The sequence below is a fragment of the Balaenoptera physalus genome (genome assembly GCF_965194825.1).
Source record: "Balaenoptera physalus genome assembly, chromosome: 8".
Classification (NCBI taxonomy): Eukaryota; Metazoa; Chordata; class Mammalia; order Artiodactyla; family Balaenopteridae; genus Balaenoptera; species Balaenoptera physalus.
Window position 1 is genome coordinate 76,215,232 of NC_138887.1, and position 26,622 is coordinate 76,241,853.

General features: G+C 40.2%; 1 protein-coding gene and 1 pseudogene across 12 annotated transcripts in view; one reads left to right on the forward strand and one right to left on the reverse strand.

Annotated features, from left to right (window-relative positions):
* CREB5 (cAMP responsive element binding protein 5) overlaps positions 1–26,622 on the forward strand; it is a 409,265-nt gene that overhangs the window by 366,382 nt on the left and 16,261 nt on the right. For all 11 annotated transcript variants that reach the window (XM_082471925.1, XM_082471926.1, XM_082471931.1 and 8 more), the window contains one exon: positions 21,938–22,261. In XM_082471925.1, the coding sequence (XP_082328051.1) occupies positions 21,938–22,261 (324 nt within the window). The remainder of the gene's footprint in view (positions 1–21,937; positions 22,262–26,622) is intronic.
* Positions 1,221–26,622, reverse strand: LOC309665515 (large ribosomal subunit protein uL16 pseudogene; annotated as a pseudogene). Its single transcript, XR_014268471.1, has 2 exons — positions 25,961–26,622; positions 1,221–9,211 (listed from the first exon to the last, which is right to left on the reverse strand). The product of XR_014268471.1 is annotated as a large ribosomal subunit protein uL16 pseudogene (transcript).

The window sequence follows — 26,622 nt, forward strand, 5'->3', positions numbered from 1 at the left end:
GCATGTAAGAGTGAAAGATTCAGTTACTTTAAGTCTTCTGTATTCCTAAATTGGCATATATTTTAGTGGCGTGGGATGTGGAAATCTCATATGTGCATCTGACATGTTAATCTCCCTAAAATGGTGGCCTCACTGTTTTTCCTAATGCACTTCAAGAGAATGACCTTAAATTGCATTTGAAATGTCTCACTCAGTTGTCCTGACAACTTTCTTTTCTCAGAATAAACAGAATCCACCTGTATCTCTCACCAGAGACACGAGTACTGTATTGAGTTTGTTTTCATGTTTGATGTTTTATAGGTATTCTTTGAACCAACCTTCAAATTCAGAACAATAGTAAATCTAAATTCACGAGTCATCAGGTCTGATTCATGAGATTTGTAGATTTTGGCTGATATTATTTTGTAACCATTAAGTTCTGAAATGATCAAAATTGACTTAATATGAGAAGCTTTGCCTCTTACCTGGGTAATTATTGTCATTTAGAAGGAAATCAACCAGGCTGGTGATCTTCCAGCCCCATCTCCACACTTCACTGTGGGTGTCTGTTTTAAAATTTGAATGGCAAGTGCTTTGGGGAAACATTACCTAATTAGCCCTGGGTGAGAAATTCTCTTCTGTCATGTCCTTTTGATAATATACTTAATTGACAACTGATGTTACCGAGATCTGAATTTTATCTGAGATCAAAACTAAGCAAAGAGCAGGAGAGAGTGCTTTCGGAGGGCTTACCATCTCTGCACACGAAGAGTGTGCAAAATTAGGATTCAGAAAGAAGTGTAACTGTTATTTCAGAAGGTAGATTAATATAGTACTAAGTACCAGTGTGCTCAGCATGAATCGTGAATACACACTCCTAGAGTCCCTGATTTTTATCCTGTGATACACACTCTATCTTTAAGTGAAAAATGGAGACTAGTTTAAAAATTTTAAACCTGGGGTGATGAAAGAAAGACTTAGAAGAATGAGTACATGCTTCTTTCCATTCATTTTCCCTGTCTATATCTCCCCAGTCTTCCAAGAACACCAAGGGAGGCAGTACTGTGTAGCCAGATTGAGTAACTTAGATGTATTTTTTCTTGCTGGAATCTGATTTAAAGATTCCCCACCCTCACCCCTGGGAAAATAGTTGGGGTTGGTTGCAAAAGAGTATAATATTTACTTCTTTGTTTGTTTACAAATTGAGTTTTTAGTACAGATCCCTCCTACTTCCAGCAAGGATTGTTTTTTTTTTGTTTTTTTGTTTTTTTTTGACAAGAAAGTAGGATTTATTGGTGGGCATGAGTAAGCAGGGGACAGCAACAAGGCTTTCATTAGTGCAGGGCCCGCCGTTTGTCCAGAGGGCCACGATTAGGGATGTATTTGACCCCACAGCCATCCGGGATAAGCCGCTTTTCTGCCACCATGTTTTCAAATTCGTCGGAGTTAAACTTAGTAAATCCCCACTTCTTGGATATGTGAATCTTCTGGCGGCCAGGGAACTTGAACTTGGCCCTGCGGAGGGCCTCAATCACATGCTCCTTGTTCTGCAGCTTGGTGCGGATGGACATTATGACTTGGCCAATGTGGACCCTGGCCACTGTGCTCTGGTGCTTTCCAAAGGCACTGCGGCCTATCAGCTCCAGCACAGGACAACATCTTGTTGATGCGGATGACGTGGAAGAGGTGGAGCTGCACTCGGATGTGAAAACCATCTTTGCCACAGCTTTTCACCATGTACTTGTTGGTACAAATACAGGGAGCCTCCAGGGCTTCAGAGGAGAGCTGCTCATACTCATCCGACACACCCTGTGGCCACAGAGTGGGAACTCATCCACCTTTGCCTTCTTCCGCCCCAGGTCAAAGATGCGGATCTTAGCATCAGGGACACCTCGGCAGAAGCGAGACTTTGGGTATGGCTTGTTCTTACAATACCGGTAACAGCGAGCAGGGCGGCGGCCCATGGTGACACCAGGATCTTCAATGGCGCGCCGAAGGGAAAGAGGCGCTCCCACGCCTGCACATGCCTTATATAGGCAGTCTGTCTTCACGCGTAGGAACCATGGAGTCCGGGCGAGGGCGGGTAGATGCCCTCAGCTAGAATTTTACCTGAGATCAAAACTAAGCAAAGGGCAGTGGACTGGAGAGAGTCCTTTTGGAGGGCTTATCTCTCTGCACACATGAAGAGTGTACAGAATTAAGTCCACTCTTGCAGGAGCAGTAGTCTGTGAATGCAGATGGCCCTTCCCCTGGTCAGCTGGGCTTCCCCCACATGAAGTCTGCAGCCTCCAATATGCTCTTCAAAGCATGATGCCATTCTGAAAGTCAGGCTGGATGCTGGGTGGAATGTGTCACAGAAACGGAAGAACAACTCCCCGTTGCTAGAGCTGCCATCACTATTTCCACTGGGCTTAGCAGTGACACGTTTGGTTAACCATTTTGTTAGCCTCCGGTTAACCACGCATGCTTTGAAAACCTTACAGAAGTGGGAAGATGTCTATATATAATGTTATTCATATAAAAAACAACTCCACAAGATACAGTTCTTTCCTTAGTTGCCACACCAAATCCAGACTCTCTATAACTGGCATTTGGTGAAAGGAAGAAATCACTTGATAAACACCCTTTGGTGATTAATTTATCTGGAAACTAGGGTGGAGTGGAAGATTCTCTAAAAAAGGGAATTGAGCTTGTTTGAGTTTGGAGTCCTTTGACTCAATCTTGTATCCACTTCTCTTTTACAATGATTCTGCCTTATCATTGTATATGAATAAATACAAATATCAGAGCCCTTGGGTAGAGCATGTTTTCCAACTCCAGTTGAGCTGACTTCCTTTCCTCCTCTATATCTTTTTCCCTTCCCTCTGGCCTTTTGCCTCTTTCTTGCTTTTTGCCTTTTCCACATGCTTTTTATATTATCTACCATCTTCTTCTAACTAGGCAAACTGTCAGGCTGCACCACAAAGAACAACGTCAGGTCCAAATCCCTTGTCTACACTGGCTCTCGAGCAGGTGACTTAACATTTATTTCTTCAGAGGAATTTCCTACATCTTCAGAACATGGAGGATGATCTTCATCACCTACTTCGAAGGTTTAATATCTGCAAAGAACTTTGCTCACTCTAGAAGGAAGGCACTGATTTAGGACAAGCTACTACATTATTGTCAGTCCCTGGTGAGTAGTTGCTTAGGAGAAATTTGGAGTCAGAAAAGAAATTGCTTAAGCTGGAAGAGAAGACAGTTCATGAAAATGATATCTTAAGCTTGTTAGAAGATAAATTCTTAGGACATTTTCAATGAATAAATCAACCAGAAAGCTTTCTATTTGGCGTTTTTAGAACGGTACTCAGTTGTGACAGTATGATTTAAAGAGGTGGTTCCACATTCCCCACTCCACCACCCCCATTACTTAGGTTGTAGGCAGTGAAACAGTAGAGTTAGATCTCTGGTTTATTGAACTGTACACCATGAAGACGATAGAAATGAAGAGGTAAAAAGATAGCTTAGCAAGAGACTGTAATTTCACTCTTAAAAATGTGTCAAATAGTTAATGTATTCTGCTAGTCATACCTCCTGAAACAAGAAAAACTCTCCAATTAGAAAAGAGTACAGAAAACTTATTCTTCAACAGCTAGATATTAATGGAATTTTTAAAATGCGTCTGAGAATCAACATGATTTGGATACACATCAGCTCAGAAAAAAAAGTTGTTCCTCATTTCTTGGCTGGAAATGCTCTGCACTATCATCTTCTTGGGCCTAATTCAAAAGTTCTCCTTAAGCATAACTTTTTATAAACACACAAACAACCAGACTCTTCATAAATTATAAATGGCTTCTCTTGGAAATGCCTTAAATGTAGATATGCATTATAAAAAATAACTTTTTTTGCCTTAAATGTAAACATCAACCAAAAAAAACCATCTTTTGTGTTTTGTTTTAGTTTCCCCATGCACAGCTTTATTTTCCCTGCTATGTTTTGCCTAAAAAACCAAAGATTGTGCTGTGATAGAAGCTTTTATTAATGATGGTGCTCCTTCATCCCGAGTCTCTCCCAGGTTTCTCCTGGTCCTTCCTGCTCAGTGAGAACAGGCCATTGACAAATGGCATTACTGGTTCTCGATGTGCTCAGAGCCCAGGGGCTATTGGTGGATGTACTCTTTGTGTTGTCTGAGAGCTGCTGAGTTGGGCACCATGCAATCCAGACCACTCACAGGCAGACCGGGAACTCTTTTTTAGGAGGATGGTAGAGCCATCACGGCAGGTTGATTTGGCTATTGGTCCAGTGGCTTTGGACCACGAACACTTACAAAGCACCCCCCAAAAAACTTAAGCAGCACTTAATGATCAGAGTTTATTACACACTCTTTCTCTTCCCCACCCCCATCCCCAGTCTTCTCCCATATCTTTGTTGACGTGCTTGGGGGGACTCAAGCAGGGATCAGATCAGAGGCAAAGGAGAGTGTGGAGAACAGAATGTAGAATGTACCATACCATTTTACCAAGAAGAAAAACAGAACTGGACATACGCCACATGTTAGTTAGGTGTGGATATCGATACCAAGGGGCAGGACAACTTATACTTCCGTACAATCTACTACCCATAGTTTAAGAGAAACACATGGAGACTTTTTACCTATCATAAGCTTGAGGCCCCCTTGGCCAGACAACAAATGTCTCCACAAGGAATGGCACACATCTTGCCATTTCCCAACAAGTGGAATAAAGCTAGAAGACGACAATATGGAACAGCCGTCCTGGAGAAGCCTTGCCAACACCAGGCAGAGGTGTGTCCAGGAAGGTCCTTTTAGTCAGACATTCAGATGCAGAAGTTTGAGCATCTGAGTTACTGAGAAGTGTCCTCTGGGGATGGAGTGGGGGTGGGAGGGCAGTGCCCACTGAATACAGCTGCTCTAGGAAGGGTGTGGGTAAGCGTCTGATGGAGGACTGGTGATGGGGTGCCTGGCTTCCCCACCCAAGCAGCGCACTGCCGAGTCGTGGACCTCCCGCCTCCGATGCTGCAGTGCGGTGGCTCTTCATGATGGTCATCAAGCACACACCCAAGGACTGCTGTGCATTAAAAAGGGAGCAATTGGTATAGTTAATGTTGCCCGCTGTCCATCTTTCTTGGGATGATGGGAAGTGTAGCAGTGAGGAGAAATCCTATCCATCACTATTCATTGCATCACTTTTTTGCCCAGTAATGAGGTCACCCCACTCAGGAAGGGCCCTGGGATGCACATATGGTGTCAAGTTTGCTGTGGGAACTTGAATCTGAATTTCATGACTTCTGTGCAATTAAAACCCCAAACTTAGTGTTGCATTAACATGGATTTTCCATAGTGAGTTATAAATGCAAAGTTCTATGTTTCATATGTCTTTTTCTAACATGTATTACTGCCTGTGTTTCTGATTAAAAGCTCGTCCAAAATAAAATAACAAAGGATTACTTTTTTTCCAATAGAACTTTCTTCTATAAAAGCTAGAAATAAGCCCTTACCTAAAATTACCCAGGCTTGCAGGTGCTGGGTTTTGGGGGGTGTGTAGTGTTCACTAGCAAGACAAAGGGCATTATTCTCCCTGCAACCACCACCAGAAGGCATTCTTTCTGTGGAGAAAATTGTAGGCCAACGCTTTAAAGACATTCCATGGCTAGGCACCACTCCTGGAGACTTGCAGGCAGCAGGCAGGCAGGCAATCAACAAATATTTATTCTAAGGCCACTGTGTATTCAGCACCTTTAAAATTGCCAGGGAAACCATCCAGGAGCGTAAATACCTGCTAGGGCCAAGTTAGTACCCAAGGTCATTCCGTAGTGCTTAAGGAGCTCAGTAATCTGAAAGGAGCAGGGAACCCTAAAACTGTAAGATGGCAGTATCTCATCTGGGTATGGGGATATTGACAGAATAGGAAAATAAAATCCAAGAAAAGGCTCATTAACTAAAGCCGATACTTAACAGTTGCACCATCCCCATCTTTTCCTTTTACATCTCCCTTAACAGACACCCAGCTCCCATTCCCTACACACAACACACACAACACACACACACACACGCACTACTACTACCATTCACCGTCATCATCACCTCTGCCCAGAAACTGAACCCAACTGGATGGATCAAGTCATCAGTTGTTTTTTTTTTTTTTTTTTTTTTTTAATAATGAACACATTTTAAAAATAACAGGGCAAATATGCTAAGATGTGCAAATACAAGGATATTCATCACAGTGTCATCAGAGAGGGGGAAAATGGTAACAGCATGTATGGAACATCAACTGAGAATTGGGATACTCCCCTAGAGAAAATCCAACATCTATTAGGCATGACGTGAGATTTTGTGGGGGCCAGGGATATGGCGACACGGGCTTGTATGGCACACATCCTGGCCTGTGCAGAGGTGAACAGGACTCTCACCCTCTTGCATTAAGTTCTCTAATCTAGTTTTTTTGATGCAGCTGAAAAGTCACATTAGTTGTTTTGACATGTGCATCACATAGTGGTGCTTTACAAAGTCATACGAAATCCCTGCATCCTCTGTTACATATGTAACCGCCAAGCTACGTCTCCCCTGAGTTTCCATTGGGCAGTACTGGTGTTTTTTGGGTTTTGTTTTTGTTTTTGTTAACCAAGCATAAGATGTTACACCGATCCCTATTAAATTTCTCATATTGGATTCCTTGATGCTAGTCTGCCAAGATCTTTTTGGATACTGGTTCATCATCCAGTGTATTTAACACTCTCTACTAGCTTTGTATCATACACAGTTGACGGATGTGGCTTCTGCATTTTCTCTTTAGTTCTAAGCCAGCTAGGAGACGATAGAATTGTAGAAAAAAGAGGGTGCCAATGTCTTGCAGAGGAGTCAAATTCCCTGAGACATACCGAAAACCTGGCTTAGACCTTATCCATTCCAGGGCAAAGTATCTTTTTGGCTTTTATTGTTCACGATACAGTGTTTCACTTAAGGTGACATCATAATGAATATTAGTCATTCTCAGATGAAGTCAAGAGTTTCTATTAGCACCCTGTTAAAGGATAAGAGATTCTTATTTTGCTTTATGTACTTTATTTTTAAAATATTTTTTAGTTGACAAAATTCATATAATATAAAATTAGCCATTATAAATTGTACCTTTCAGTGGCATTTAGTACATTCAAAACGTTGTGCAACCATCACCTTTACCTAGTTCCAAAATATTTGCATCACCCCCAAAGGAAACCCTGTACCCATTAAGCAGTTCCTCCCCATTCTCCCCTCCCCCAGCCCCTGGCAACCACTAGTCTGTTTTTTGTCTCTGTGCATTTACCCATTCTAGATATTTTGTGTAAATGGATTCATACACTATGTGACCCTTTCTGTCTGGCTTTTTCCATTTGATAATGTTTTTGAGATTCATCTATGTTTCAGCAGGTATCAGAACTTCATTCCCTTTTATGGATGAGTAATATTCCATTGTGCTTTATTTTGAATTTTAAAAATCTAAAGTAAAACAAATATATTTTAATGCTAAGAAAAAGAGGTTATTATCTCCTTTTCTTATTTTTCATCAAAATCTGGTGTTAAAACTCTGCCCACAAAACAATTCCACTCTGTCTGACTAATTATTCTGTATATCCTTATGGCTTATACAGTTTCTTATTCCATTATGTATCCGCATGTCATAGAGGAGGAATTTGAAGCTCAAGGTGACCAGCCAAGGTGGCGGAGCCAGGCTTTTAAACCTAGATTTCTCACTCCAAGTCTTCTGTTCTTCTTCTGAAGTTCTCTGAAACAATGACATTTCTTTCTTTATTTTAGACATTCATACAACTCACTTCTCCAACAGATTCCTACCCCTTAGCAGCCATCATCTCAGACCCTCTCTCTAATGGAATCGGGAGCTCAGGATCCTGCCCTCGTTAGTTAGGTACATTAGGACATGTAGCGCCAAGTGGTTTACTTATCTAAGGACTTATTTAAAGCTGTCTTACAGTAGAATGAAGACTAACTCCTGCCCTCAGAACAGCAGTTGGTTCTGAAATTCACTAAAATGCACAGCCTCTTAAAATGCTCACCAGCCTGCTGAGTTATAAATGACAGCCCCTGAGTCAAAGAGACGCAGGGAAGCAGTATCTGAAATAGAACAATTCTATAAATGTGCGTTCATTAATTTCTTCACTTAAGAATAAATTGAAGGCTCACTCTTGCAGAACTGTAATTACTATATGATTTAGACATTAATATGAAAAGGGTGGCAGGGAAATTGCTTAAGATTTGTCTCTGGGGTTTGTTTGGCTTTCTTAACCACCGAAGTTTAACACGTCACCTAGCGCTCAGGTCTGCTTTACCTCACTTTAGAAGTTATACCAGCAAGTGGACAATGAGAGAGTGAAATCAAACACTGAATTCTTTTCCTTGATTACTTTAGAATTGCCGAAGTTCCACTTTTCTGAGGTACCATCCTTATGTGTGAGATTTCCTTGCATCATTTTCCAGTGGACTAGAGTATTGATGTATAATACAATTCCTTTGTGCTTTTTAATAATTACATCATTTCTAATATCTTCAGAGTTAATACTTTTTAATGACAACATGACAAAGAGTATGAATAGTTTCCCCCCCCAGACCCTATAGGATCCTCCCCTTTCCCTGGTAATCTCTTCTGCCAACCTGGTAGCCTTATTTGAAATTTTACTACCAAACCAAAATCTAAAGCAGAAGAATACTTAAACTGTGAAACCATCAGAGCTGAGTTACATTATACAAGTTTTGAAAGGAGCATATTTTATTCCAAGTGATTAAGCCGGGTGTGATTTTAATTAATTTTCTTAACAATGATTCTGAAATAAATGTGGATTTTAAGATCCACTCTGCTGTCAGAGTTATACAATCATTCTCAACAGACATCCTGAAGCCAGGATGTGACTCTGGGCATTAAAACTATTTCTGCCTTGGCTAAGTGAAGTTCAAAGTTTGTGTAACTATCCCATGGCACCGTCTCATCCCTACCTCTCTCCAACTTTGGGAAGCATTTTGGGATCCAACTGGCGACATAGTGTCATAAAATTCAGTGGATAAATAACAGTTATTTTTCGTGAATTCAGAGACTTAATTTCAGAAATCCTTGATGCCTAGAGCAAGTCCAGTAATCATCGATATTGCAAGCACTCCTCCAGTGAAGGCTTCTGGAGGTGTCACACCATTGACCATTTGGACCATTCAGGAGCCTGTGTTACCACCTCAGCTGATCAACTGTGTTGGGAAGGAGAAACAAAGAAGAAATTACATTTACAGAAATACAGAAATACCTTGGGGTGGCCACTGACGGCAATTGTTTTGTATTCGAAAGGAAATATGAAGATGGATTTTATCTTATTTTCATATAGTCTCTTACTTGTGGTCAACTCAGCAACACTACATTTTGATGTTATCACATTCTTTTCTGGAACAAAACCCAAGAGCCGTTTTTAATTAAAACCTTTCTAGAAAGAATGCTTCAACCATCCCCACCCCCCATCCAACTGAATTTCAAATATTTGTTTAATTCGGTTTGGCTTTCAGAGTCTGTAAAGCATAAGCAATCGGCCGAGCTGAAAATGGAGAAGAAATGTTTTTACAGTTCCACAAATGTTTCTAACTGGCAAGAGTGAGTTGTTAATGGGAGATAAATTGCCTGGGGTGGGTGTGGGTGGGTGTGTCGTGCGTGTGTGCTCACGCAGGCCACATGCATGCACCCACGTGGAGGTAATGACGTTTGCGTGTACCTGGGCCTCACAGGACATGCTGTGATGCAAAACTGTGCTAAGCTGGAGAGTAAAGAGGGGCTGGGACGGGGCCACCATGGCAGCGGTCGTGCATGGTATGGGATGAGGTAGATAGCTGGTTTCTTACCAGAACTCAGAGCCTGGGCAGCAGGCCCATCCTCCCATTGGGAACAGTGAACAAGGAGCTGATAAAATACACAGACCGAATGAAAATGACCCCTATTGACTGAAACCAGCTGTGTCAGGCTTCTCGCTGTCTCTCCTGATTTGCTCTCTCAAATAAATGGATGTGGTAGAGGATGAGAGAAAGTAAACAGAATCATTTTTTCTTTCTTGCAGTCGCACCTCAGTAACAGCCCTGGTTTTTATAGCTGAAAAATATATGTTTATTTGCTCATTAATTTCCCTCTCTCTCCCTTGCCTTTTCTTGGCATTGTGTAGAATGTTATTTAAAATAAGACACAGTTCGGCTTCAAAAAGAAAAAATCATTCTGCAAAATACAGCTTGGACTCATTTGCTGGTCATTTATCATCCCTAAGAGAGTGGGGTACAAATATCTTTATTTGGTATGCTTTAATGATTTATAGGGTGATGACTCTTGGTGGCACCAGGATACAGGGAAACAGCAGTCTCTTTAGGACTTTTAGAAGTGCCCCAAACTGTTTAGAAATGACATGGAGAATATTAAATGTGGCATATGCAAAGCAGCTCGATAATCATTTCTCTTCACCGCCTTCCTTTCAAAGATGGGGTAGGCTGGTGCTTTGGGGGTGGACTCAACCCACAGGCCTGAGATTCTCTAAGGGGTGCTTAAAAGTCTTCATTTCCACACTCGGGTGTGTGTGTTTTCTTTCCAGTACTTCAAAAAGGCTTTGGTTTTATGTATCTCCCATTTCCTTTGGGTAGTGGGCAAATAATAATGTGCCTAACATTAGTGCCCAATAAATATTTGTTGAACGAACAGTTAAATGGAATGTTATAAGGCTTATTAGTATTATTGTCTTGGCATGAAACCTGCAAGAATAGACTTGAGGCAATCAAGTAATTTCCCTTAACAGTACAAGCTAATTATTTGAGAGATGAAGATCTGGTGCATAGTATTTATTTGTCAGGCTCAATTTGCTCCTAATTAAAGACGGAAAAGTTGTTTGTAGCATTGAAGGGATAACATAGTGACCCACTGCTAAACAGCTTTTCAATTTTCCATGCTACTCTTTCAGGGAAAATGTATCAAGATGCAGTTAATGTGCATTCCTTTTGTTTATTTGTGTCTCCTTTTTTTCTGTTATCATTTTTTTAGATTTTTATTATTTATTTATTTATTTATTTTTGGCTGTGTGGTGTCTTAGTTGCAGCATGCGGGATCTTAGTTGAGGCATGCCTTTTGTTGCGGCGTGTGGGCTCCTCGTCGTGGTGCGTGGGCTTCTTTCTAGTTGTGGCGTGCGGGTTTTCTCTTCTCTAGTTGTGGCGCTCAGCTCCAGGGTGCATGGGCTCTGTAGTTGTGGCGCTCAGGCTCCAGAGCACGTGGGCTCTGTAGTTTGCAGCTCGCAGGCTCTAGTTGAGGCGTGCAAACACCGTAGTTGTGGCATGCGGGCTTAGTTGCCCCGCCACACGTGGGATCCTAGTTCCCCGACTAGGGATCAAACCTGCATCCCCTGCATTGTAAGGCAGATTCTTTACCACTGGACCACCAGGGAAGTCCCTTCTGTTATCATTTTTAGAGGGCAGGCAGGGTGTGGAGCGGGGATCTCTTTTGACAGTATTTTTGTAGTCCACCTACCTGTATGACTTCTGAAGTCATTCTGCTAATGTTGGTTGTCTGATAAAATTGTCCTTTCATATGAATACCACCTGCAGTGATCCAAGATGAAAATGCTACATTCGCATCCTAAACCTCAGAAAGTTTCATTCATTCCAGAAATATGAATTCAGTGCCCAATATGTACCAGGCTCTGTGCTAAAGCTTACAATTTAATACTGAGCAGAATCCAACATGGTTCCTGCTGTCATGAAGCTTATAATCTGGGATGGTTGGTGGGTATTAATTGAATGATCATACTAAAAATCGTAACTACAAACTGAATTTTTTTTTTTAATTTTTTTTAAAATAAATTTATTTATCTATTTATTTATTTATTTTTGGCTGTGTTGGGTCTTCATTTCTGTGCGAGGGTTTTCTCCAGTTGTGGCGAGCGGGGGCCACTCTTCATCGCAGTGCGCGGGCCTCTCACTGTCGTGGCCTCTCCCGTTGCGGAGCACAGGCTCCAGACACGCAGGCTCAGTAGTTGTGGCGCACGGGCTTAGTTGCTCCGTGGCATGTGGGATCTTCCCAGACCAGGGCTCGAACCCGTGTCCCCTGCATTGGCAGGCAGATTCTCAACCACTGCGCCACCAGGGAAGCCCTACAAACTGAATTTTAAAAAGAGGAATATGGTTCTACTGGGTCCATGTAACAACAGGAATTGATTTAGACCAGGAGACCAGGGAGAATTTTACTAAGGAGGATCCTGCGGCTGAGAGCTCTAGAATGTCTGAGGAAAAGGAAAGATCATGCCAGGCAAGAAGATGATCAAATGCAAAGAGTTGATGGGAAGGCCGGGCCACACTCCTCAGTGCCTATGCATATACTATATTAAGGGCTTGACCTTCATCCTCTGAACATTGGAAAGACCTAGAACGGTAATATATCTGAAAGTTAGGAAGTAGGGCTAGGGAGAACAGATACCTGGACCTTATCAGATCTGTGTTGGGGGGGGAAATATAAGTACCCATCTTCATAAATGTAACGAGAGGTGATCGTGCTAAGCTCTGGATGGTCCTTTGCTGCAGTTGAGCTGCCTGGAAATTCTCACCACCCACCCTTCCCTCTGCCAAGCTTTGGAACGAGTGTATCTGGGTCTCCACTTGTGTGCTGGACTGTGCAGCGATGGCATCTTGTCATTTTTTTGTGGGCCCTGCTCTTCTTTCTGCCTTTCCTTTTGATGATGGGGAGGTGGTATAACACAGTTTATTCCTGTTTTGGCAAAGTGTGCATGACAAGCCTTTCAGCTCTTTCTCTGCTGGCGTAGAGAACAGCCTGTGGAGGTAACTCACCTCCACCCCTCTCCAGCGGCGAGAGCTTGGGCACGTGGCTTAGTCTCTCTTTGTGCCTTGCAGGGTTGTTCTGAAGATTAGGTGAGTTAATACTTGTCAAACACAGAATGAGGAGTGGCACGTAGTGAGTGCTCAGTTGATGCCAGCAGTTATTATTAGCTATTTTTACTGATATGGCAAGGTGTCAAAGATATGTATTGTTGAAGTGAAAAAAAGCAAGATACAAAACGATATATCATAAAAAGGGCTTGCACAAACGTATTCTGATAAACGTTAAGGATATGTCTGTGGATACTTGGTGGTTATATCTGAGGAATGAGGCTTAGAAGGAAGAAGGTAAGCAGGTAGTTTTTACTTTCTCACCACATATTCTTGTAGTAGTTTTTTGTTTTTTGTTTTTTTACTATGCAGCTGTATATTTTTATAATAATGAAGTTATAAAGAATAGTCTCAAAATCCATCAACAGTATTTGCTATGTCAATTTAAAAATAATGATCTCAATATATTTTTTCATAATTTTCTTCACTTTTAAGTTTGGAGATGTCACTTAGAAACTTTTCTTGGAGTAAAGAAACGTGTATCTGAAGTCCAGCAATTCATCCAATGTTCACTTCTTTTGTTTATGTTCTATTCAAATAAGAGTTTTTTTTAAACCACGTGCTATTATGATCCCATTGTTATAAAATTATTCTACTTGTTCTTCTGTCTCTACATATGCACAGAGAGAGCTGTCTGGAATACTGTTCACCCACCAAACAAACAATGCATTTGGTTCATTGGTTGCTGACTTCATTGTACTTTTAAGGGTTGCTTAAATTTTTTATAATGAGCATTTTTATAAAAACAGTGAAATCATTTCTAAAAATTGTAGATGAGGAGTATCTGTTCACTTTTCTGTTTAGTAATAAACACAATATACAGCATCTAATCATTCCCAGGGATTCAGGAAGCTTAACTTTTTCAGGATGATCCAGATGCAGATCAGTAGCTTCTGTGTGGTACATGTTGCTCATGAAAGAGGTGGCAAGTGGGCTCAGTGGTTACTGCATCAGGACACAGGAAATGTATTCAATGATTATCAGATATTAACATGTAGTCTGTCAAACTGCCCCCCTTTTTTTTTAACAAGTGAAGGCTGTTTATATTTGACTAAAGATTTTGACTAATTGAATTGGTACTTATCAATAGTTTACTCTGACCAGCTGAGAATCATTAATATTGTACAGGGCTGGCACATGGTTGCTTTGATCATCATTTAAATACAACTCTTCCATTTCACAGTGATTACACACCACCATCATCAATCAGAAAAGAATGCAAATCAGGAGAGAACTTTGAGTCCCCTAGTAAATATTTTATGTAGCCAATGTAAGCTTGCCAACTAGAATATCATCTCTGCAGAAGATACATTTCCAAGGGGTAACTGCATTATACAGTACTTAGTACATTGTGCCCCTCAGGATATGATGATAATTGTCTGTGTACAAGAAAAAACAATTTTGAAGAAACTGCGACCAAGTTGATTGCCAACTGATTTTTTTTTTAACATCTTTATTGGAGTATAATTGCTTTACAATGGTGTGTTAGTTTCTGCTCTATAACAAAGTGAATCAGCTATACATATACATATATCCCCATATCTCTTCCCTCTTGCGTCTCCTTCCCTCCCACCCTCCCTATCGCACCCCTCTAGGTGGTCACAAAGCACCGAGCTGATCTCCCTGTGCTATGCGGCTGCTTCCCACTAGATATCTATTTTACATTTGGTAGTGTATATATGTCCATGCCACTCTCTCACTTCGTCCCGGCTTACCCTTCCCCCTCCCCATGTCCTCAAGTCCATTCTCTACATCTGCATATTTATTCCTGTGTTGCCCCTAGGTTTTTCACAACCTTTTTTTTTTAGATTCCCTATATATGTGTTAGCATACGGTATTTTTCTCTTTCTGACTTAACTTCACTCTGTATGACAGACTCTAAGTCCTTCCACCTCACTACAAATAACTCAATTTCATTTCTTTTTATGGCTGAGTAATATTCCATTGTATATATGTGCCACATCTTCTTTATCCATTCATCTGTCAATGGACACTTACGTTTCTTCCATGTCCTGCCTACTGTAAATAGAGCTGCAATGAACATTGTGGTACATGACTCTTTTTGAATGATGGTTTTCTCAGGGTATATGCCCAGTAGTGGGATTGCTGGGTCGTATGGTAGTTCTGTTTTTACTTTTTTAAGGAACCTCCCTACTGTTCTCCATAGTGGCTGTATCAATTTACATTCCCACCAGCAGTGCAAGAGGGTTCCCTTTTCTCCACACCCTCTCCAGCATTTATCGTTTGTAGACTTTTTGATGATGGCCATTCTGACTGGTGTGAGGTGATACCTCATTGTAGTTTTGATTTGCATTTCTCTAATGATCAGTGATGTTGAGCATCCTTTCATGTGTTTGTTGGCAATCTGTATATCTTCTTTGGAGAAATGTCTATTTCGGTCTTCTGCCCATTTTTGGATTGGGTTGTTTGTTTTTTTGATATTGAGCTGCATGAGCTGCTTGTATATTTTGGAGATTAATCCTTTGTCAGTTGCTTCGTTTGCAAATATTTTCTCCCATTCTGAGGGTTGCCTTTTCATTTTATGGTTTATGGTTTCCTTTGCTGTGCAAAAGCTTTTAAGTTTCATTAGGTCCCATTTGTTTATTTTTGTTTTTAATTCCATTTCTCTAGGAGGTGGATCAAGAAGGATCTTTCTGTGATTTATGTCATAGAGTGTTCTGCCTATCTTTTCCTCTAAGAGTTTTATAGTGTCTGGCCTTATATTTAGGCCTTTAATCCATTTTGAGTTTATTTTTGTGTATGGTGTTAGGGAGTGTTCTACTTTCATCGTTTTACAGGTAGCTGTCTGGTTTTCCCAACACCACTTATTGAAGAAGCTGTCTTTTCTCCATTGTATATTCTTGCCTCCTTTATCAAAGATAAGGTGACCATATGTGCATGGGTTTATCTCTGGGCTTTCTATCCTGTTCCACTGAGCTATATTTCTGTTTTTGTGCCAGTACCATACTGTCTTGATTACTGTATCTTTGTAGTATAGTCTGAATTCAGGGAGCCTGATTCCTCCAGCTCCGTTTTTCTTTCTCAAGATTGCTTTGGCTATTTGGGGTCTTTTGTGTTTCCATACAAATTGTGAAATTTTTTGTTCTAGTTCTGTGAAAAATGCCTTTGGTAGTTTGATAGGGATTGCATTGAATCTGTTGATTGCTTTGGGTAGTACAGTCATTTTCACAATGTTGATTCTTGCAATCCAAGAACATGGTATATCTCTCCATCTGTTTGCATCTCTTTAATTTCTTTTATCAATGTCTTATAGTTTTCTGCATACAGGTCTTTTGTCTCCTTAGGTAGGCTTATTCCTAGGTATTTTATTCTTTTTGTTGCAGTGGTAAATGGGAGTGTTTCCTTAATTTCTCTTTCAGACTTTTCATCATTAGTGTATAAGAATGCAAGAGATTTCTGTGCATTAATTTTGTATCCTGCTACTTTACCAAATTCATTGATTAGCTCTAGTAGTTTTCTGGTGGCATCTTTAGGATTCTCTAGGTATAGTATCATGTCATCTGCAAACAGTGACAGTTTTACTTCTTTTCCTATTTGGATTCCTTTTATTTCTTTTTGTTCTCTGATTGCTGTGGCTAAAACTTCCAAAACTATGTTGAATAATAGTGGTGAGAGTGAGCAATCTTGTCCTGTTCCTGATCTTAGTGGAAATGATTTCAGTTTTTCACCATTGAGAACGATGTTGGCTGTGGGTTTGTCATATATGGCCTTTATTATGTTGAGGTAAGTTCCCTCTATGCCTACTTTCTGGAGAGTTTCTATCATAAATGGGTGTTGAATTTTGTCAAAAGCTTTTTCTCCATCTGTTGAGATGATCATATGCTTTTTCTCCTTCAATTTGTTAATATGGTATATCACATTGATTGATTTTTGTGTATATTGAAGAATGCTTGCATTCCTGGGATAAACCCCACTTGATCATGGTGTATGATCCTTTTAATGTGCTGCTGGATTCTGTTTGCTAGTATTTTGTTGAGGATTTTTGCATCTGTGTTCATCAGTGATATTGGCCTGTAGTTTTCTTTCTTTGTGACATCTTTGTCTGGTTTTGGTATCAGGGTGATGGTGGCCTTGTAGAATGAGTTGGGGGGTGTTCCTCCCTCTCCAATATTTTGGAAGAGTTTGAGAAGGATAGATGTTAGCTCTTCTCTAAATGTTTGATAGAATTCGCCTGTGAAGCCATCTGGTCCTGGGCTTTTGTTTGTTGGAAGATTTTTAATCACAGTTTCAATTTCAGTGCTTGTGATTGGTCTGTTCGTATTTTCTATTTCTTCCTGGTTCAGTCTCGGCAGGTTGTGCATTTCTAAGAATTTGTCCACTTCTTCCAGGTTGTCCATTTTATTGGCATATAGTTGCTTGTAGTAATCTCTCATGATGCTTTGTATTTCTGTAGGGTCAGTTGTTTCTTCTCCTTTTTCATTTCTAATTCTATTGATTTGAGTCTTTCCCCTTTTTTTCTTGATGAGTCTGGCAAATTGTTTATCAATTTTGTTTATCTTTTCAAAGAACCAGCTTTTAGTTTCATGGATCTTTGCTATCGTTTCCCTCATTTCTTTTTCATTTATTTCTGATCTGATCTTTATGATTTCTTTCCTTCTGCTAACTTTGGGGTTTTTTTGTTCTTCTTTCTCTAATTGCTTTAGGTGTAAGTTTAGGTTGTTTGTTTGAGATGTTTCTTGTTTCTTGAGGTAGGATTGTACTGGTATAAACTTCCCTCTTAGAACTGCTTTTGCCGCATCCCATAGGTTTTGGGTTGTTGTATTTTCATTATCATTTGTTTCTAGGTATTTTTTTATTTCCTCTTTGATTTCTTCAGTGATCTCTTGGTTATTTAATAGTGTATTGTTTAGCCTCCATGTGTTTGAATTTTTTACAGTTTTTTTCCTGTAATTGATATCTAGTATTATAGCGTTGTGGTTGGAAAAGATACTTGATACGATTTCAATTTTCTTAAATTTACCAAGACTTGATTTGTTACCCAAGATATGATCTATCCTGGAGAATGTTCCATGAGCACTTGAGAAGAAATTGTATTCTGTTGTTTTTGGATGGAATGTCCTATAAATATCAATTAAGTCCATCTTGTTTAATGTATCATTTAAAGCTTGTGTTTCCTTATTTATTTTCATTTTGGATGATCTGTCCATTGGTAAAAGTGTGGTGTTAAAGTCCCCCACAATTATTGTGTTACTGTCGATTTCCCCTTTTATGGCTGTAAGCATTTGCCTTCTGTATTGAGGTGCTCCTATGTTGGGTGCATAAATATTTACAATTGTTATATCTTCTTCTTGGATTGATCCCTTGATCATTGTGTAGTGTCCTTCTTTGTCTCTTGTAATAGTCTTTATTTTAAAGTCTAGTTTGTCTGATATGAGAATTGCTACTCCAGCTTTCTTTTGATTTCCATTTGCATGGAATATCTTCTTCCATCCCCTCACTTTCAGTCTGTATGTATCCCTAGGTCTGAAGTGGGTCTCTGGTAGACAGCGTATATGTGGGTCTTGTTTTTGTATCCATTCAGCCAGTCTGTGTCTTTTGGTTGGAGCATTTAATCCATTTACATTTAAGGTAATTATCAATATGTATGTTCCTATTACCATTTTCTTAATTGTTTTGGGTTTGTTATTGTAGGTCTTTTCCTTCTCTTTTGTTTTCTGCCTAGAGAAGTTCCTTTAACATTTGTTGTAGAGCTGGTTTGGTGGTGCTGAATTCTCTTAGCTTTTGCTTGTCTGTAAAGGTTTTAATTTCTCCATCGAATCTGAATGAGATCCTTGCTGGGTAGAGTAATCTTGGTTGTAGGTTTTTCCCTTTCATCCCTGTAAATATGTCCTGCCACTCCCTTCTGGATTGCAGAGTTTCTGCTGAAAAATAACAGTTAATAAGCTGTTAACCTTATGGGGGTTCCCTTGTATGTTATTTGTTTCTTTTCCCTTGCTGCTTTTAATATTTTTTCTTTGTATTTAATTTTTGATAGTTTGATTAATATGTGTCTTGGCATGTTTCTCCTTGGATTTATCCTGTATGGGACTCTCTGTGCTTCCTGGACTTGATTGACTATTTCCTTTCCCATATTAGAGAAGTTTTCAACTATAATCTCTTCAAATATTTTCTCAGTCCCTTTCTTTTTCTCTTCTTCTGGGACCCCTATAATTCGAATGTTGGTGCATTTAATGTTGTCCCAGAGGTCTCTGAGACTGTCCTCAATTCTTTTCATTCTTTTTTCTTTATTCTGCTCTGAGGCAGTTATTTCCACTATTTTATCTTCCAGGTCACTTATCCATTCTTCTGCGTCAGTTATTCCGCTATTGATTCCTTCTAGAAATTTTTAAATTTCATTTATTGTGTTGTTCATCATTGTTTGTTTGCTCTTTAGTTCTTCTAGGTCCTTGTTAAACGTTTCTTGTATTTTCTCCATTCTAATTCCAAGATTTTGGATCATCTTTACTATCATTACTCTGAATTCTTTTTCAGGTAGACTGCCTATTTCCTCTTCACTTGTTTGGTCTGGTGGGTTTTTACCTTGCTCCTTCATCTTCTGTGTATTTCTCTATCTTCTCATTTTGCTTAACTTACTGTGTTTGGGGTCTCCTTTTCACAGGCTGCAGGTTCATAGTTCCCATTGTTTTTGATGTCTGCCCCCAGTGAGTAAGGTTGGTTCAGTGTGTTGTTTAGGCTTCCTGGTGGAGGGGACTGGTGCCGGTGTTCTGGTGGATGAGGCGGGATCTTGTCTTTCTGGTGGGCTGGACCATGTCCAGTGGTGTGTTTTAGGATGTCTGTGAACTTATTATGATTTTAGGCAGCCTCTGTGCTAATGGATGGGGTTGTGTTCCTGTCTTGCTAGTTGTTTGGCATGCGGTGTCCAGCACTGGAGCTTGTTGGTCATTGAGTGGAGCTGGGCTTAGCATTGAGACAGAGGTCTCTGGGAGAGCTCTCGTCGATTGATATTACGAGGGGCTGGGAGGTCTCTGGTGGACCAATGTCCTGTACTCGGCTCTCCACCTCAGAGGCTCAGGCCTGACATCTGGCCAGAGCACCAAGACCCTGTCAGCCACACGGCTCAGAAGAAAGGGGAGAAAAGAAAAAAAAAAAAGAAAGAAAGAAAAACAAAATAAAGTTATTAAAATAAAAAAAATAAATTATTAAAATTAAAAAATTAAAAAGTAATTTAAAAAAAAAGAAGAGAGCAACCAAAGCAATAAACAAATCCACCAATGATAACAAGTGCTAAAAACTATACTAAAAAAAAAAAAAAGGACAGACAGAACCCTAGGACAAATGGTAAAAGCAAAGCTACACAGACAAAATCACACAAAGAAGCATACAGATACACACTCACAAAAAGAGAAAAAGGGAAAAAAAAAAAAAAATATATATATATATAAAAAGGAAGAGAGCAACCAAATCAATAAACAAATCTACCAATGATAATAAGTTCTAAATACTAAACTAAGATAAACATAAAGCTAGAAACAAATTAGACGCAGAAAGCAAACCCCAAGTCTACAGCTGCTCCCAAAGTCCACCGCCTCCGTTTTGGGATGATTAGTTGTCTCTTCAGGTATTCCACAGATGCAGAGTACATCAAGTTGACTGTGGAGATTTAATCCGCTCTCCCGAGGCTGCTGGGAGAGATTTCCCTTTCTCTTCTTTGTTCGCACAGCTCCCGGGGTTCTGCTTTGGATTTGGCCCCGCCTCTGCATGTAAGTCGCCCTCTGCCGTCTGTTCTTTTGGGAAGTCTGAGGTCTTCCGCCAGCGTTCAGTAGGTGTTCTGTAGGAGCTGTGCCACATGTAGATGTATTTTTGATATTTGTGGGGAGGACGGTGATCTCCACATCTTACTCCTCCGCCATCTTGAAGGTCTTCCCCGCTAACTGATTCTTTAAATCTGGCCCAGACTCTTTAAATCTGGCCCACTGCCTAATTTTGCACAGCACGGGAGCTAAAAATGGTTTTTACATTTTAAAATGATGGAAAAATATCAAAAGTAGAATAGCATTTCGTGTCATGTGAAAGTTATATGAAATTCAGATATCCTGTCCCTAAGTAAAGTTGTATTGGAACACAGCATAGTCATGTCATTTGTTTACATACTGTATACAGCTGTTTTTGTGCTGAAAGGGCTGAGTTGAGTAGTTGTGAGAGACCTTAAGGCATGCAATGAGGAAAATATTTACTATCTGACTTTTTATAGAAAAGCTTGCTGAGCCCTGCTTAGAGATCAGATTCAGGGAGAAGTTATTTGTGTGCATGTCTGTTTGCTTATTGATGGATGATGCTTTTGTGTTGGATGTACCTGGCCTGTGGTGTGGTCATCAAAGAAGCTGTAGGAGTGCAGTGGTCCACATTCTTCTACTTTCCTCATTTCCTTCCCAAAGTCAGAAGAACGTTATTATGTGAGAAAATTAGATTATTAAAGGGACTGTGAGAAGTATCATAGTAACAAATGGAAAGATCTACGTATTGACTCAAAAAGTTATGGATTTCTAATCTAATTTGAAGACTTAACATTCGTTCTGTTCCTATATTCCAAAATTTGAAGTTATTCCCTCTTTGGGTCTGAGAAATCTTTTGAGAGGCAAAAATCTTTTATTCTTATGACTCATCATAAAACACAGTGCCATATCAGATGGGCCCTTTGTTCAGTGGCATTATCATATTGAATGGTTCCATTGGGTTTATACTTGCATTTGGCTGTCAGTAGGATATGATTAACAACTGGATAGTAGGAAATACCTTTTAGCAGAATATCTAGGGTATCCTGCTCATTTCCCGTGACAGTTGAATTAATTAACATTCATGGCTGACATTGATACTTCTACCTACCATAATCTATATGAAAATTTGAAATTAATATAAAAGTCATACTGCTACCAGTAAAAAAATGTTAACAATAGTACCATAAAATATTATAAAATTGAAAATATGAGTCATTTTGATTCAAAATCCCTATTGTGTACACGACTGACCTCAGTTGTCCCCTCTTGTTTTGTTCTGTTTCAGAGGTTGAAGGCTGCGTTGACTCACCACCCTGCTGCCATGTCAAATGGGAATATGAACACCATGGGACACATGATGGAAATGATGGGGTCCCGTCAGGACCAGACGCCACACCATCACATGCACTCACACCCACATCAGCACCAGACACTGCCAGCCCATCACCCCTACCCGCACCAGCACCAGCACCCAGCACACCATCCTCATCCTCAGCCCCATCACCAGCAGAACCACCCACATCATCACTCCCACTCCCACCTTCATGCACACCCGGCACATCACCAGACCTCGCCACACCCACCCCTGCACTCCGGCAACCAAGCACAGGTAGACCTTTTTCATCATCTCTTTCTCCCTTCTCGTTAACAGTACAAGCTCAAATGTGGGGCTCACTGGCAGCAACCTTGTTTGACAAGCCCAGGTGTTCTATCTGACACTCTGGGGGGCTCTGTTCATTTCCTAAGAGGTAATGGTTACCCATAAGACCCTACCAGATCATAGTTTCTATAACTAATAAGGTAAATATCAGGTTTAGTTTCTAGGGGCAAACGTAAGCTTCAAGTTCTCCAAGATCTATTTTTGTAGTGTGTTATAAAGTTAACCCTAAAAAAGTAACACCAATGGAGGATTAAGAATTTAAGCTTTAAAGAAAGATGTGTATAAAGGATGAGAAAAATAAGTTAATTCTAACCATGGTTCTAGCTGCGGTACTTTATAACATAATAGGGACTCAATTTTGTCACCTGTAAAATGGAAGTTAAATACAATGGGCAATCTTCTGAATAACAGTAAATGTTAAAAATATAAAGAGTAACAATTTCAGGCAGACAAAGAGGCCCAGTAGTGGATGTTAGGGTGTAAGGTGCTGTGTAAATGGTAAAGAAAGGTGACTCATCCCACCCAATGAGAAATGTGTTGGAGGGAGCAGGCAGAGAGCCAAGCTCTGTAGATGATCAGTTCAAGAGGAAGGCCAAATCCCAGTGGTGGAAAGTCACCAGGAGTGGCTAGAAAGAAAGCCAGCATTTAGACACAACTGGAAGAGGGTCGGGGGATCTGGCAGACGTTACGTCACCCAGCCCAAGAAGAGAGGCGGGTCCATGTACTCGAGTGAGTTTTAGTAAGTGGATGAAGGGCATGTCTAGGAGCATGGCTAGCCCTAGACATTTTGGACCTTCAAGTGGGATGACCTTTGTCAGTTCCCTCCACCCATTCAAACTGCCAGGTTCCAACCAGCTGGGTCAGAATGGTGTCAGAAGCTTGGGATCACACTTATTCACTGTCTCCTCCATTGTCTGCCTCTGTACCTCTCGCCAGGCAGCTTTTAGAGATCTTGCACCACCCCCTCCAACACACACCAAACCTGGACAGCCATCCACAAAATGTGTTATCCATAAGCAACTCTCCATTCAGTAGATAAGCTTATTTATTAGCTAAGCTTACTTTTGCAAAGTTCTTAGAGGTATTCTATACAGCAAATAAGAGTGCAGGCTTTGGAGTGAGAAAACTTTCATTCTTTTCCCACCTTACTTGTTGTATGACTGTGGTCAGTAGATGAACCTCTCTAAGCCTCAGTTTTCCCATCTGTAAAATGGGGTAATAATAGACCAAGCTCATAGACCCTTAGGAGTATTAAATAAGAGAATGTTTTGCCCTTGGCACAACATTTTCAATACATGATAGCCATGATTAATTCCAAACCAAATAATGTGATAGAAGCTTAGCAAGTAGTTTAGCAATAAAATGCTATCCAAAGCATTAGTCATGTGCCATAGTAGGACATATATTTAGAAGGGAAAAAGAAAACTATAATACAAGGTCAAAGATAGGCAGATAGAGTCACATGTATACTTATCTTTTTTAAAAATGGATAGCATCAGGTTTTGGTTGCATTTGTGAGCGAGTTACTTCACAGACAAGCTTAACAGTTCATTAAATATAAAAGCCACTCATTAGCTAATTACAAATTAGCCAATTGCCCTCCATTTCGAGTCAGTAAGTGGCCAATTGTATATGCAATCAGTTAATTGCCTTTATAATTGGCTGCACAAAGTTGCTTTTTTATCCTATGCTACTAAGAAGAAAAAGTCCAGGTTGGTCTTGTTGAAATTTGAACAAGATCACTTAGACCATATTCAAAATGCCACTGTTAGCTGTATTAACTTGGTTGGTATTGAGATTCTTGTCATGTGGCCTAATTGTATGATTGTCAGAACAATAGAAGTTTATTAAGGCCATCCAACTCTGAGATTCTAAGATGACTTGGAATAAATTCTGTCATTTTGAAATTACAATTAATTATTTTTGATCAAAATTTTCAGAGCATCTGTGTCAACATAATGCCATTCTATTTATTTTACTGAAGTATAGTTGGTTTATAATATTGTGTTAGTTTCAGGTATACAGCAAAGTGATTTGGTTATGCATATATATGTATATATCTATATTCTTTTTTATTCTTTTCCATTATAGTTTATTAAAAGAACTATGAATATAGTTCCCTGCACTATACAGTAAATCCTTCTTGTTTATCTATTTTATGTATGGTAGTGTGCCTCTGTTAATCCCATACTCCCAGTTTATCCCTCCCACCCCACCCCGACAGAATGCTATTTTAAAAAGATAATGATGAGTAACAATAATTATCAGAGACACAAATTCTGGTCTTAGGGTTGCATTTTCAATTTCTCCTGGCTTCTTGCGATTCTTTTGCATATAAGGATGTGACTTCAGAGTCCTGGTATCACTCCTTGGCCACCAGGAATTTCTCTTAACCAAACCACACCTTGACCCTGAACTTGGCCTGCGCCTGAAACCACCATGTAACTTACCCCTTTGGGTAAAGGCAGAGGAGAAGCGTCAGGGGATAAAGCTTTGTTAAAGTTAGTGTGGGAGAATACAGTATTGAAAGAGAGGTCCCTGCAGTGGAGATTAAAACCCAGTTTTGCCTACTTGAGAGTCTTGTCTAGGGCTGGCAATGAGAGATCACTAATTCATACAAAGAAATGAATGAATTTATTTCATTCATTTTTTGCCTGTTAATCCCATACTCCCAATTTATCCCTCCCACCCCACCCCAACAGAATGCAAAAATAGCCAGGTTAGCACCTTCTTCCCTAGTGCTTTGCTTTGCGGTGGTTAGCTCAGAAGTTACTGCATCTGAAATGACTAGTGCTAAACGTTTGCCAGTAACAAGGAATACATCTTCATCAGCCGCTCTGGTGAGTAAGATCTTAGACAATTTATTTTGTTATTCCTCTGTGATTCGGAGGAAAGGAATTGCCAATAAACAGTTTTAGAAAATGTCTTTGCTTTAAACAAAATTACTGAGATGCAATCTAACCTCAGTCCTGAGCCTGGTTCTTTTACAGTTAGTCATGTAGGGTTTGATAGAGTTTAGGATTAAAATATATCATCATCAGTCAGCTGATGTCAACCAGGAGCCATTATTAGTGCAATTACAGTCGTTCTGATTGATTTCAATCATAGGGTTGGAATGTGGTAGAAAAGGTGGCTGGGTTTCATTTTTAAAGTTTTTCGCCTGTTATTTCTGCAGGTTAAATGCCTCTTGTAAAACAACTTTATAGGTATTACAGCCATAGCCTGAGTGACTGAGCAATGAGAGGGAGGGAAAAAAAAAACAACAACGCCCTTTATTGAGAATGAAGAAAAGGGAAGGAGTGAAGTACATTAGGGAAGCATTAGGTGTCCAGACTCATAAACAGTCAGTCATAGACATTTCACTAGGTGCTGAGTGTCTGCTGTATGAAGGGAAACAAAGCTATATGTGTGGGAGTCCCTAAAACCTTAGATGTTGTTGAGCCCCATGCAGACCTTACAAGGAATCTATAAGCATAGTAAAACTTTTTAATAAAGTGCTTTGCCACTCCTAGGATTTCCTTATAATGTAAGTATATATAACCACCCCTCCCTGTCAACAGACACGGTGTATTAACAGGGCTCAGTGCTGCGTCAGGATGGACTTTCAAAGGCCCCGCTTCCCAATCACCTAGAAATTCACCCACTCACCATCTCCTGTAACTCCCTCAGCCTTGGTCAAGCTCTGAGGAGGAGACAGGCCCATTTGGAGTTTGCAGGTCCAGCTAGGCATTTGCAGTAAGAACTGTGAAATTGTGACAAAAGGATTTCAGCTGCTTTCCAGGCTTCACGGGGTTCTTTTGATAGGAGTCACAGTGGCAGTGCTGTCCCAGAGGTGTGTTCTAGGAACATGGTTTTGACACCATTAGTATGAAAGGCATTCACAACCTGCCCAGAAGGAGTTTTCTGCAGATGACAGAAGACTCATCAGTAGGGTGACAGTCACCCTGACCTCTGTTTTCACGCGTTGCCATACATTGGCGCTTTCAGGTTTTACAAGGCACCTTAAATAAAACATTTTTAACATCTGAGGAGAAAAAAAAAGTTTCTTCTATCATGATTCAGCCAAATGCCAGTCAGGGGGAAAAAAAGTCTACTTGACTCTCTTTTTGCAGATCATCCCTGTATCTTGCCAAAATATCATAGAAGATAGCAGGGTGATGCTTTTCCTCTTCAGGAGCTGATTTCATTGTTGACTTCATTCTTAGAAAACAAGTGTAATGTGCTAACTAAAACAAGCCACTCCCTGTGTTTTGCATTTCAACACCTTACGCAGCCGTTCCTTCTCTTTCCCCATCACCCCCTCCCTCTCT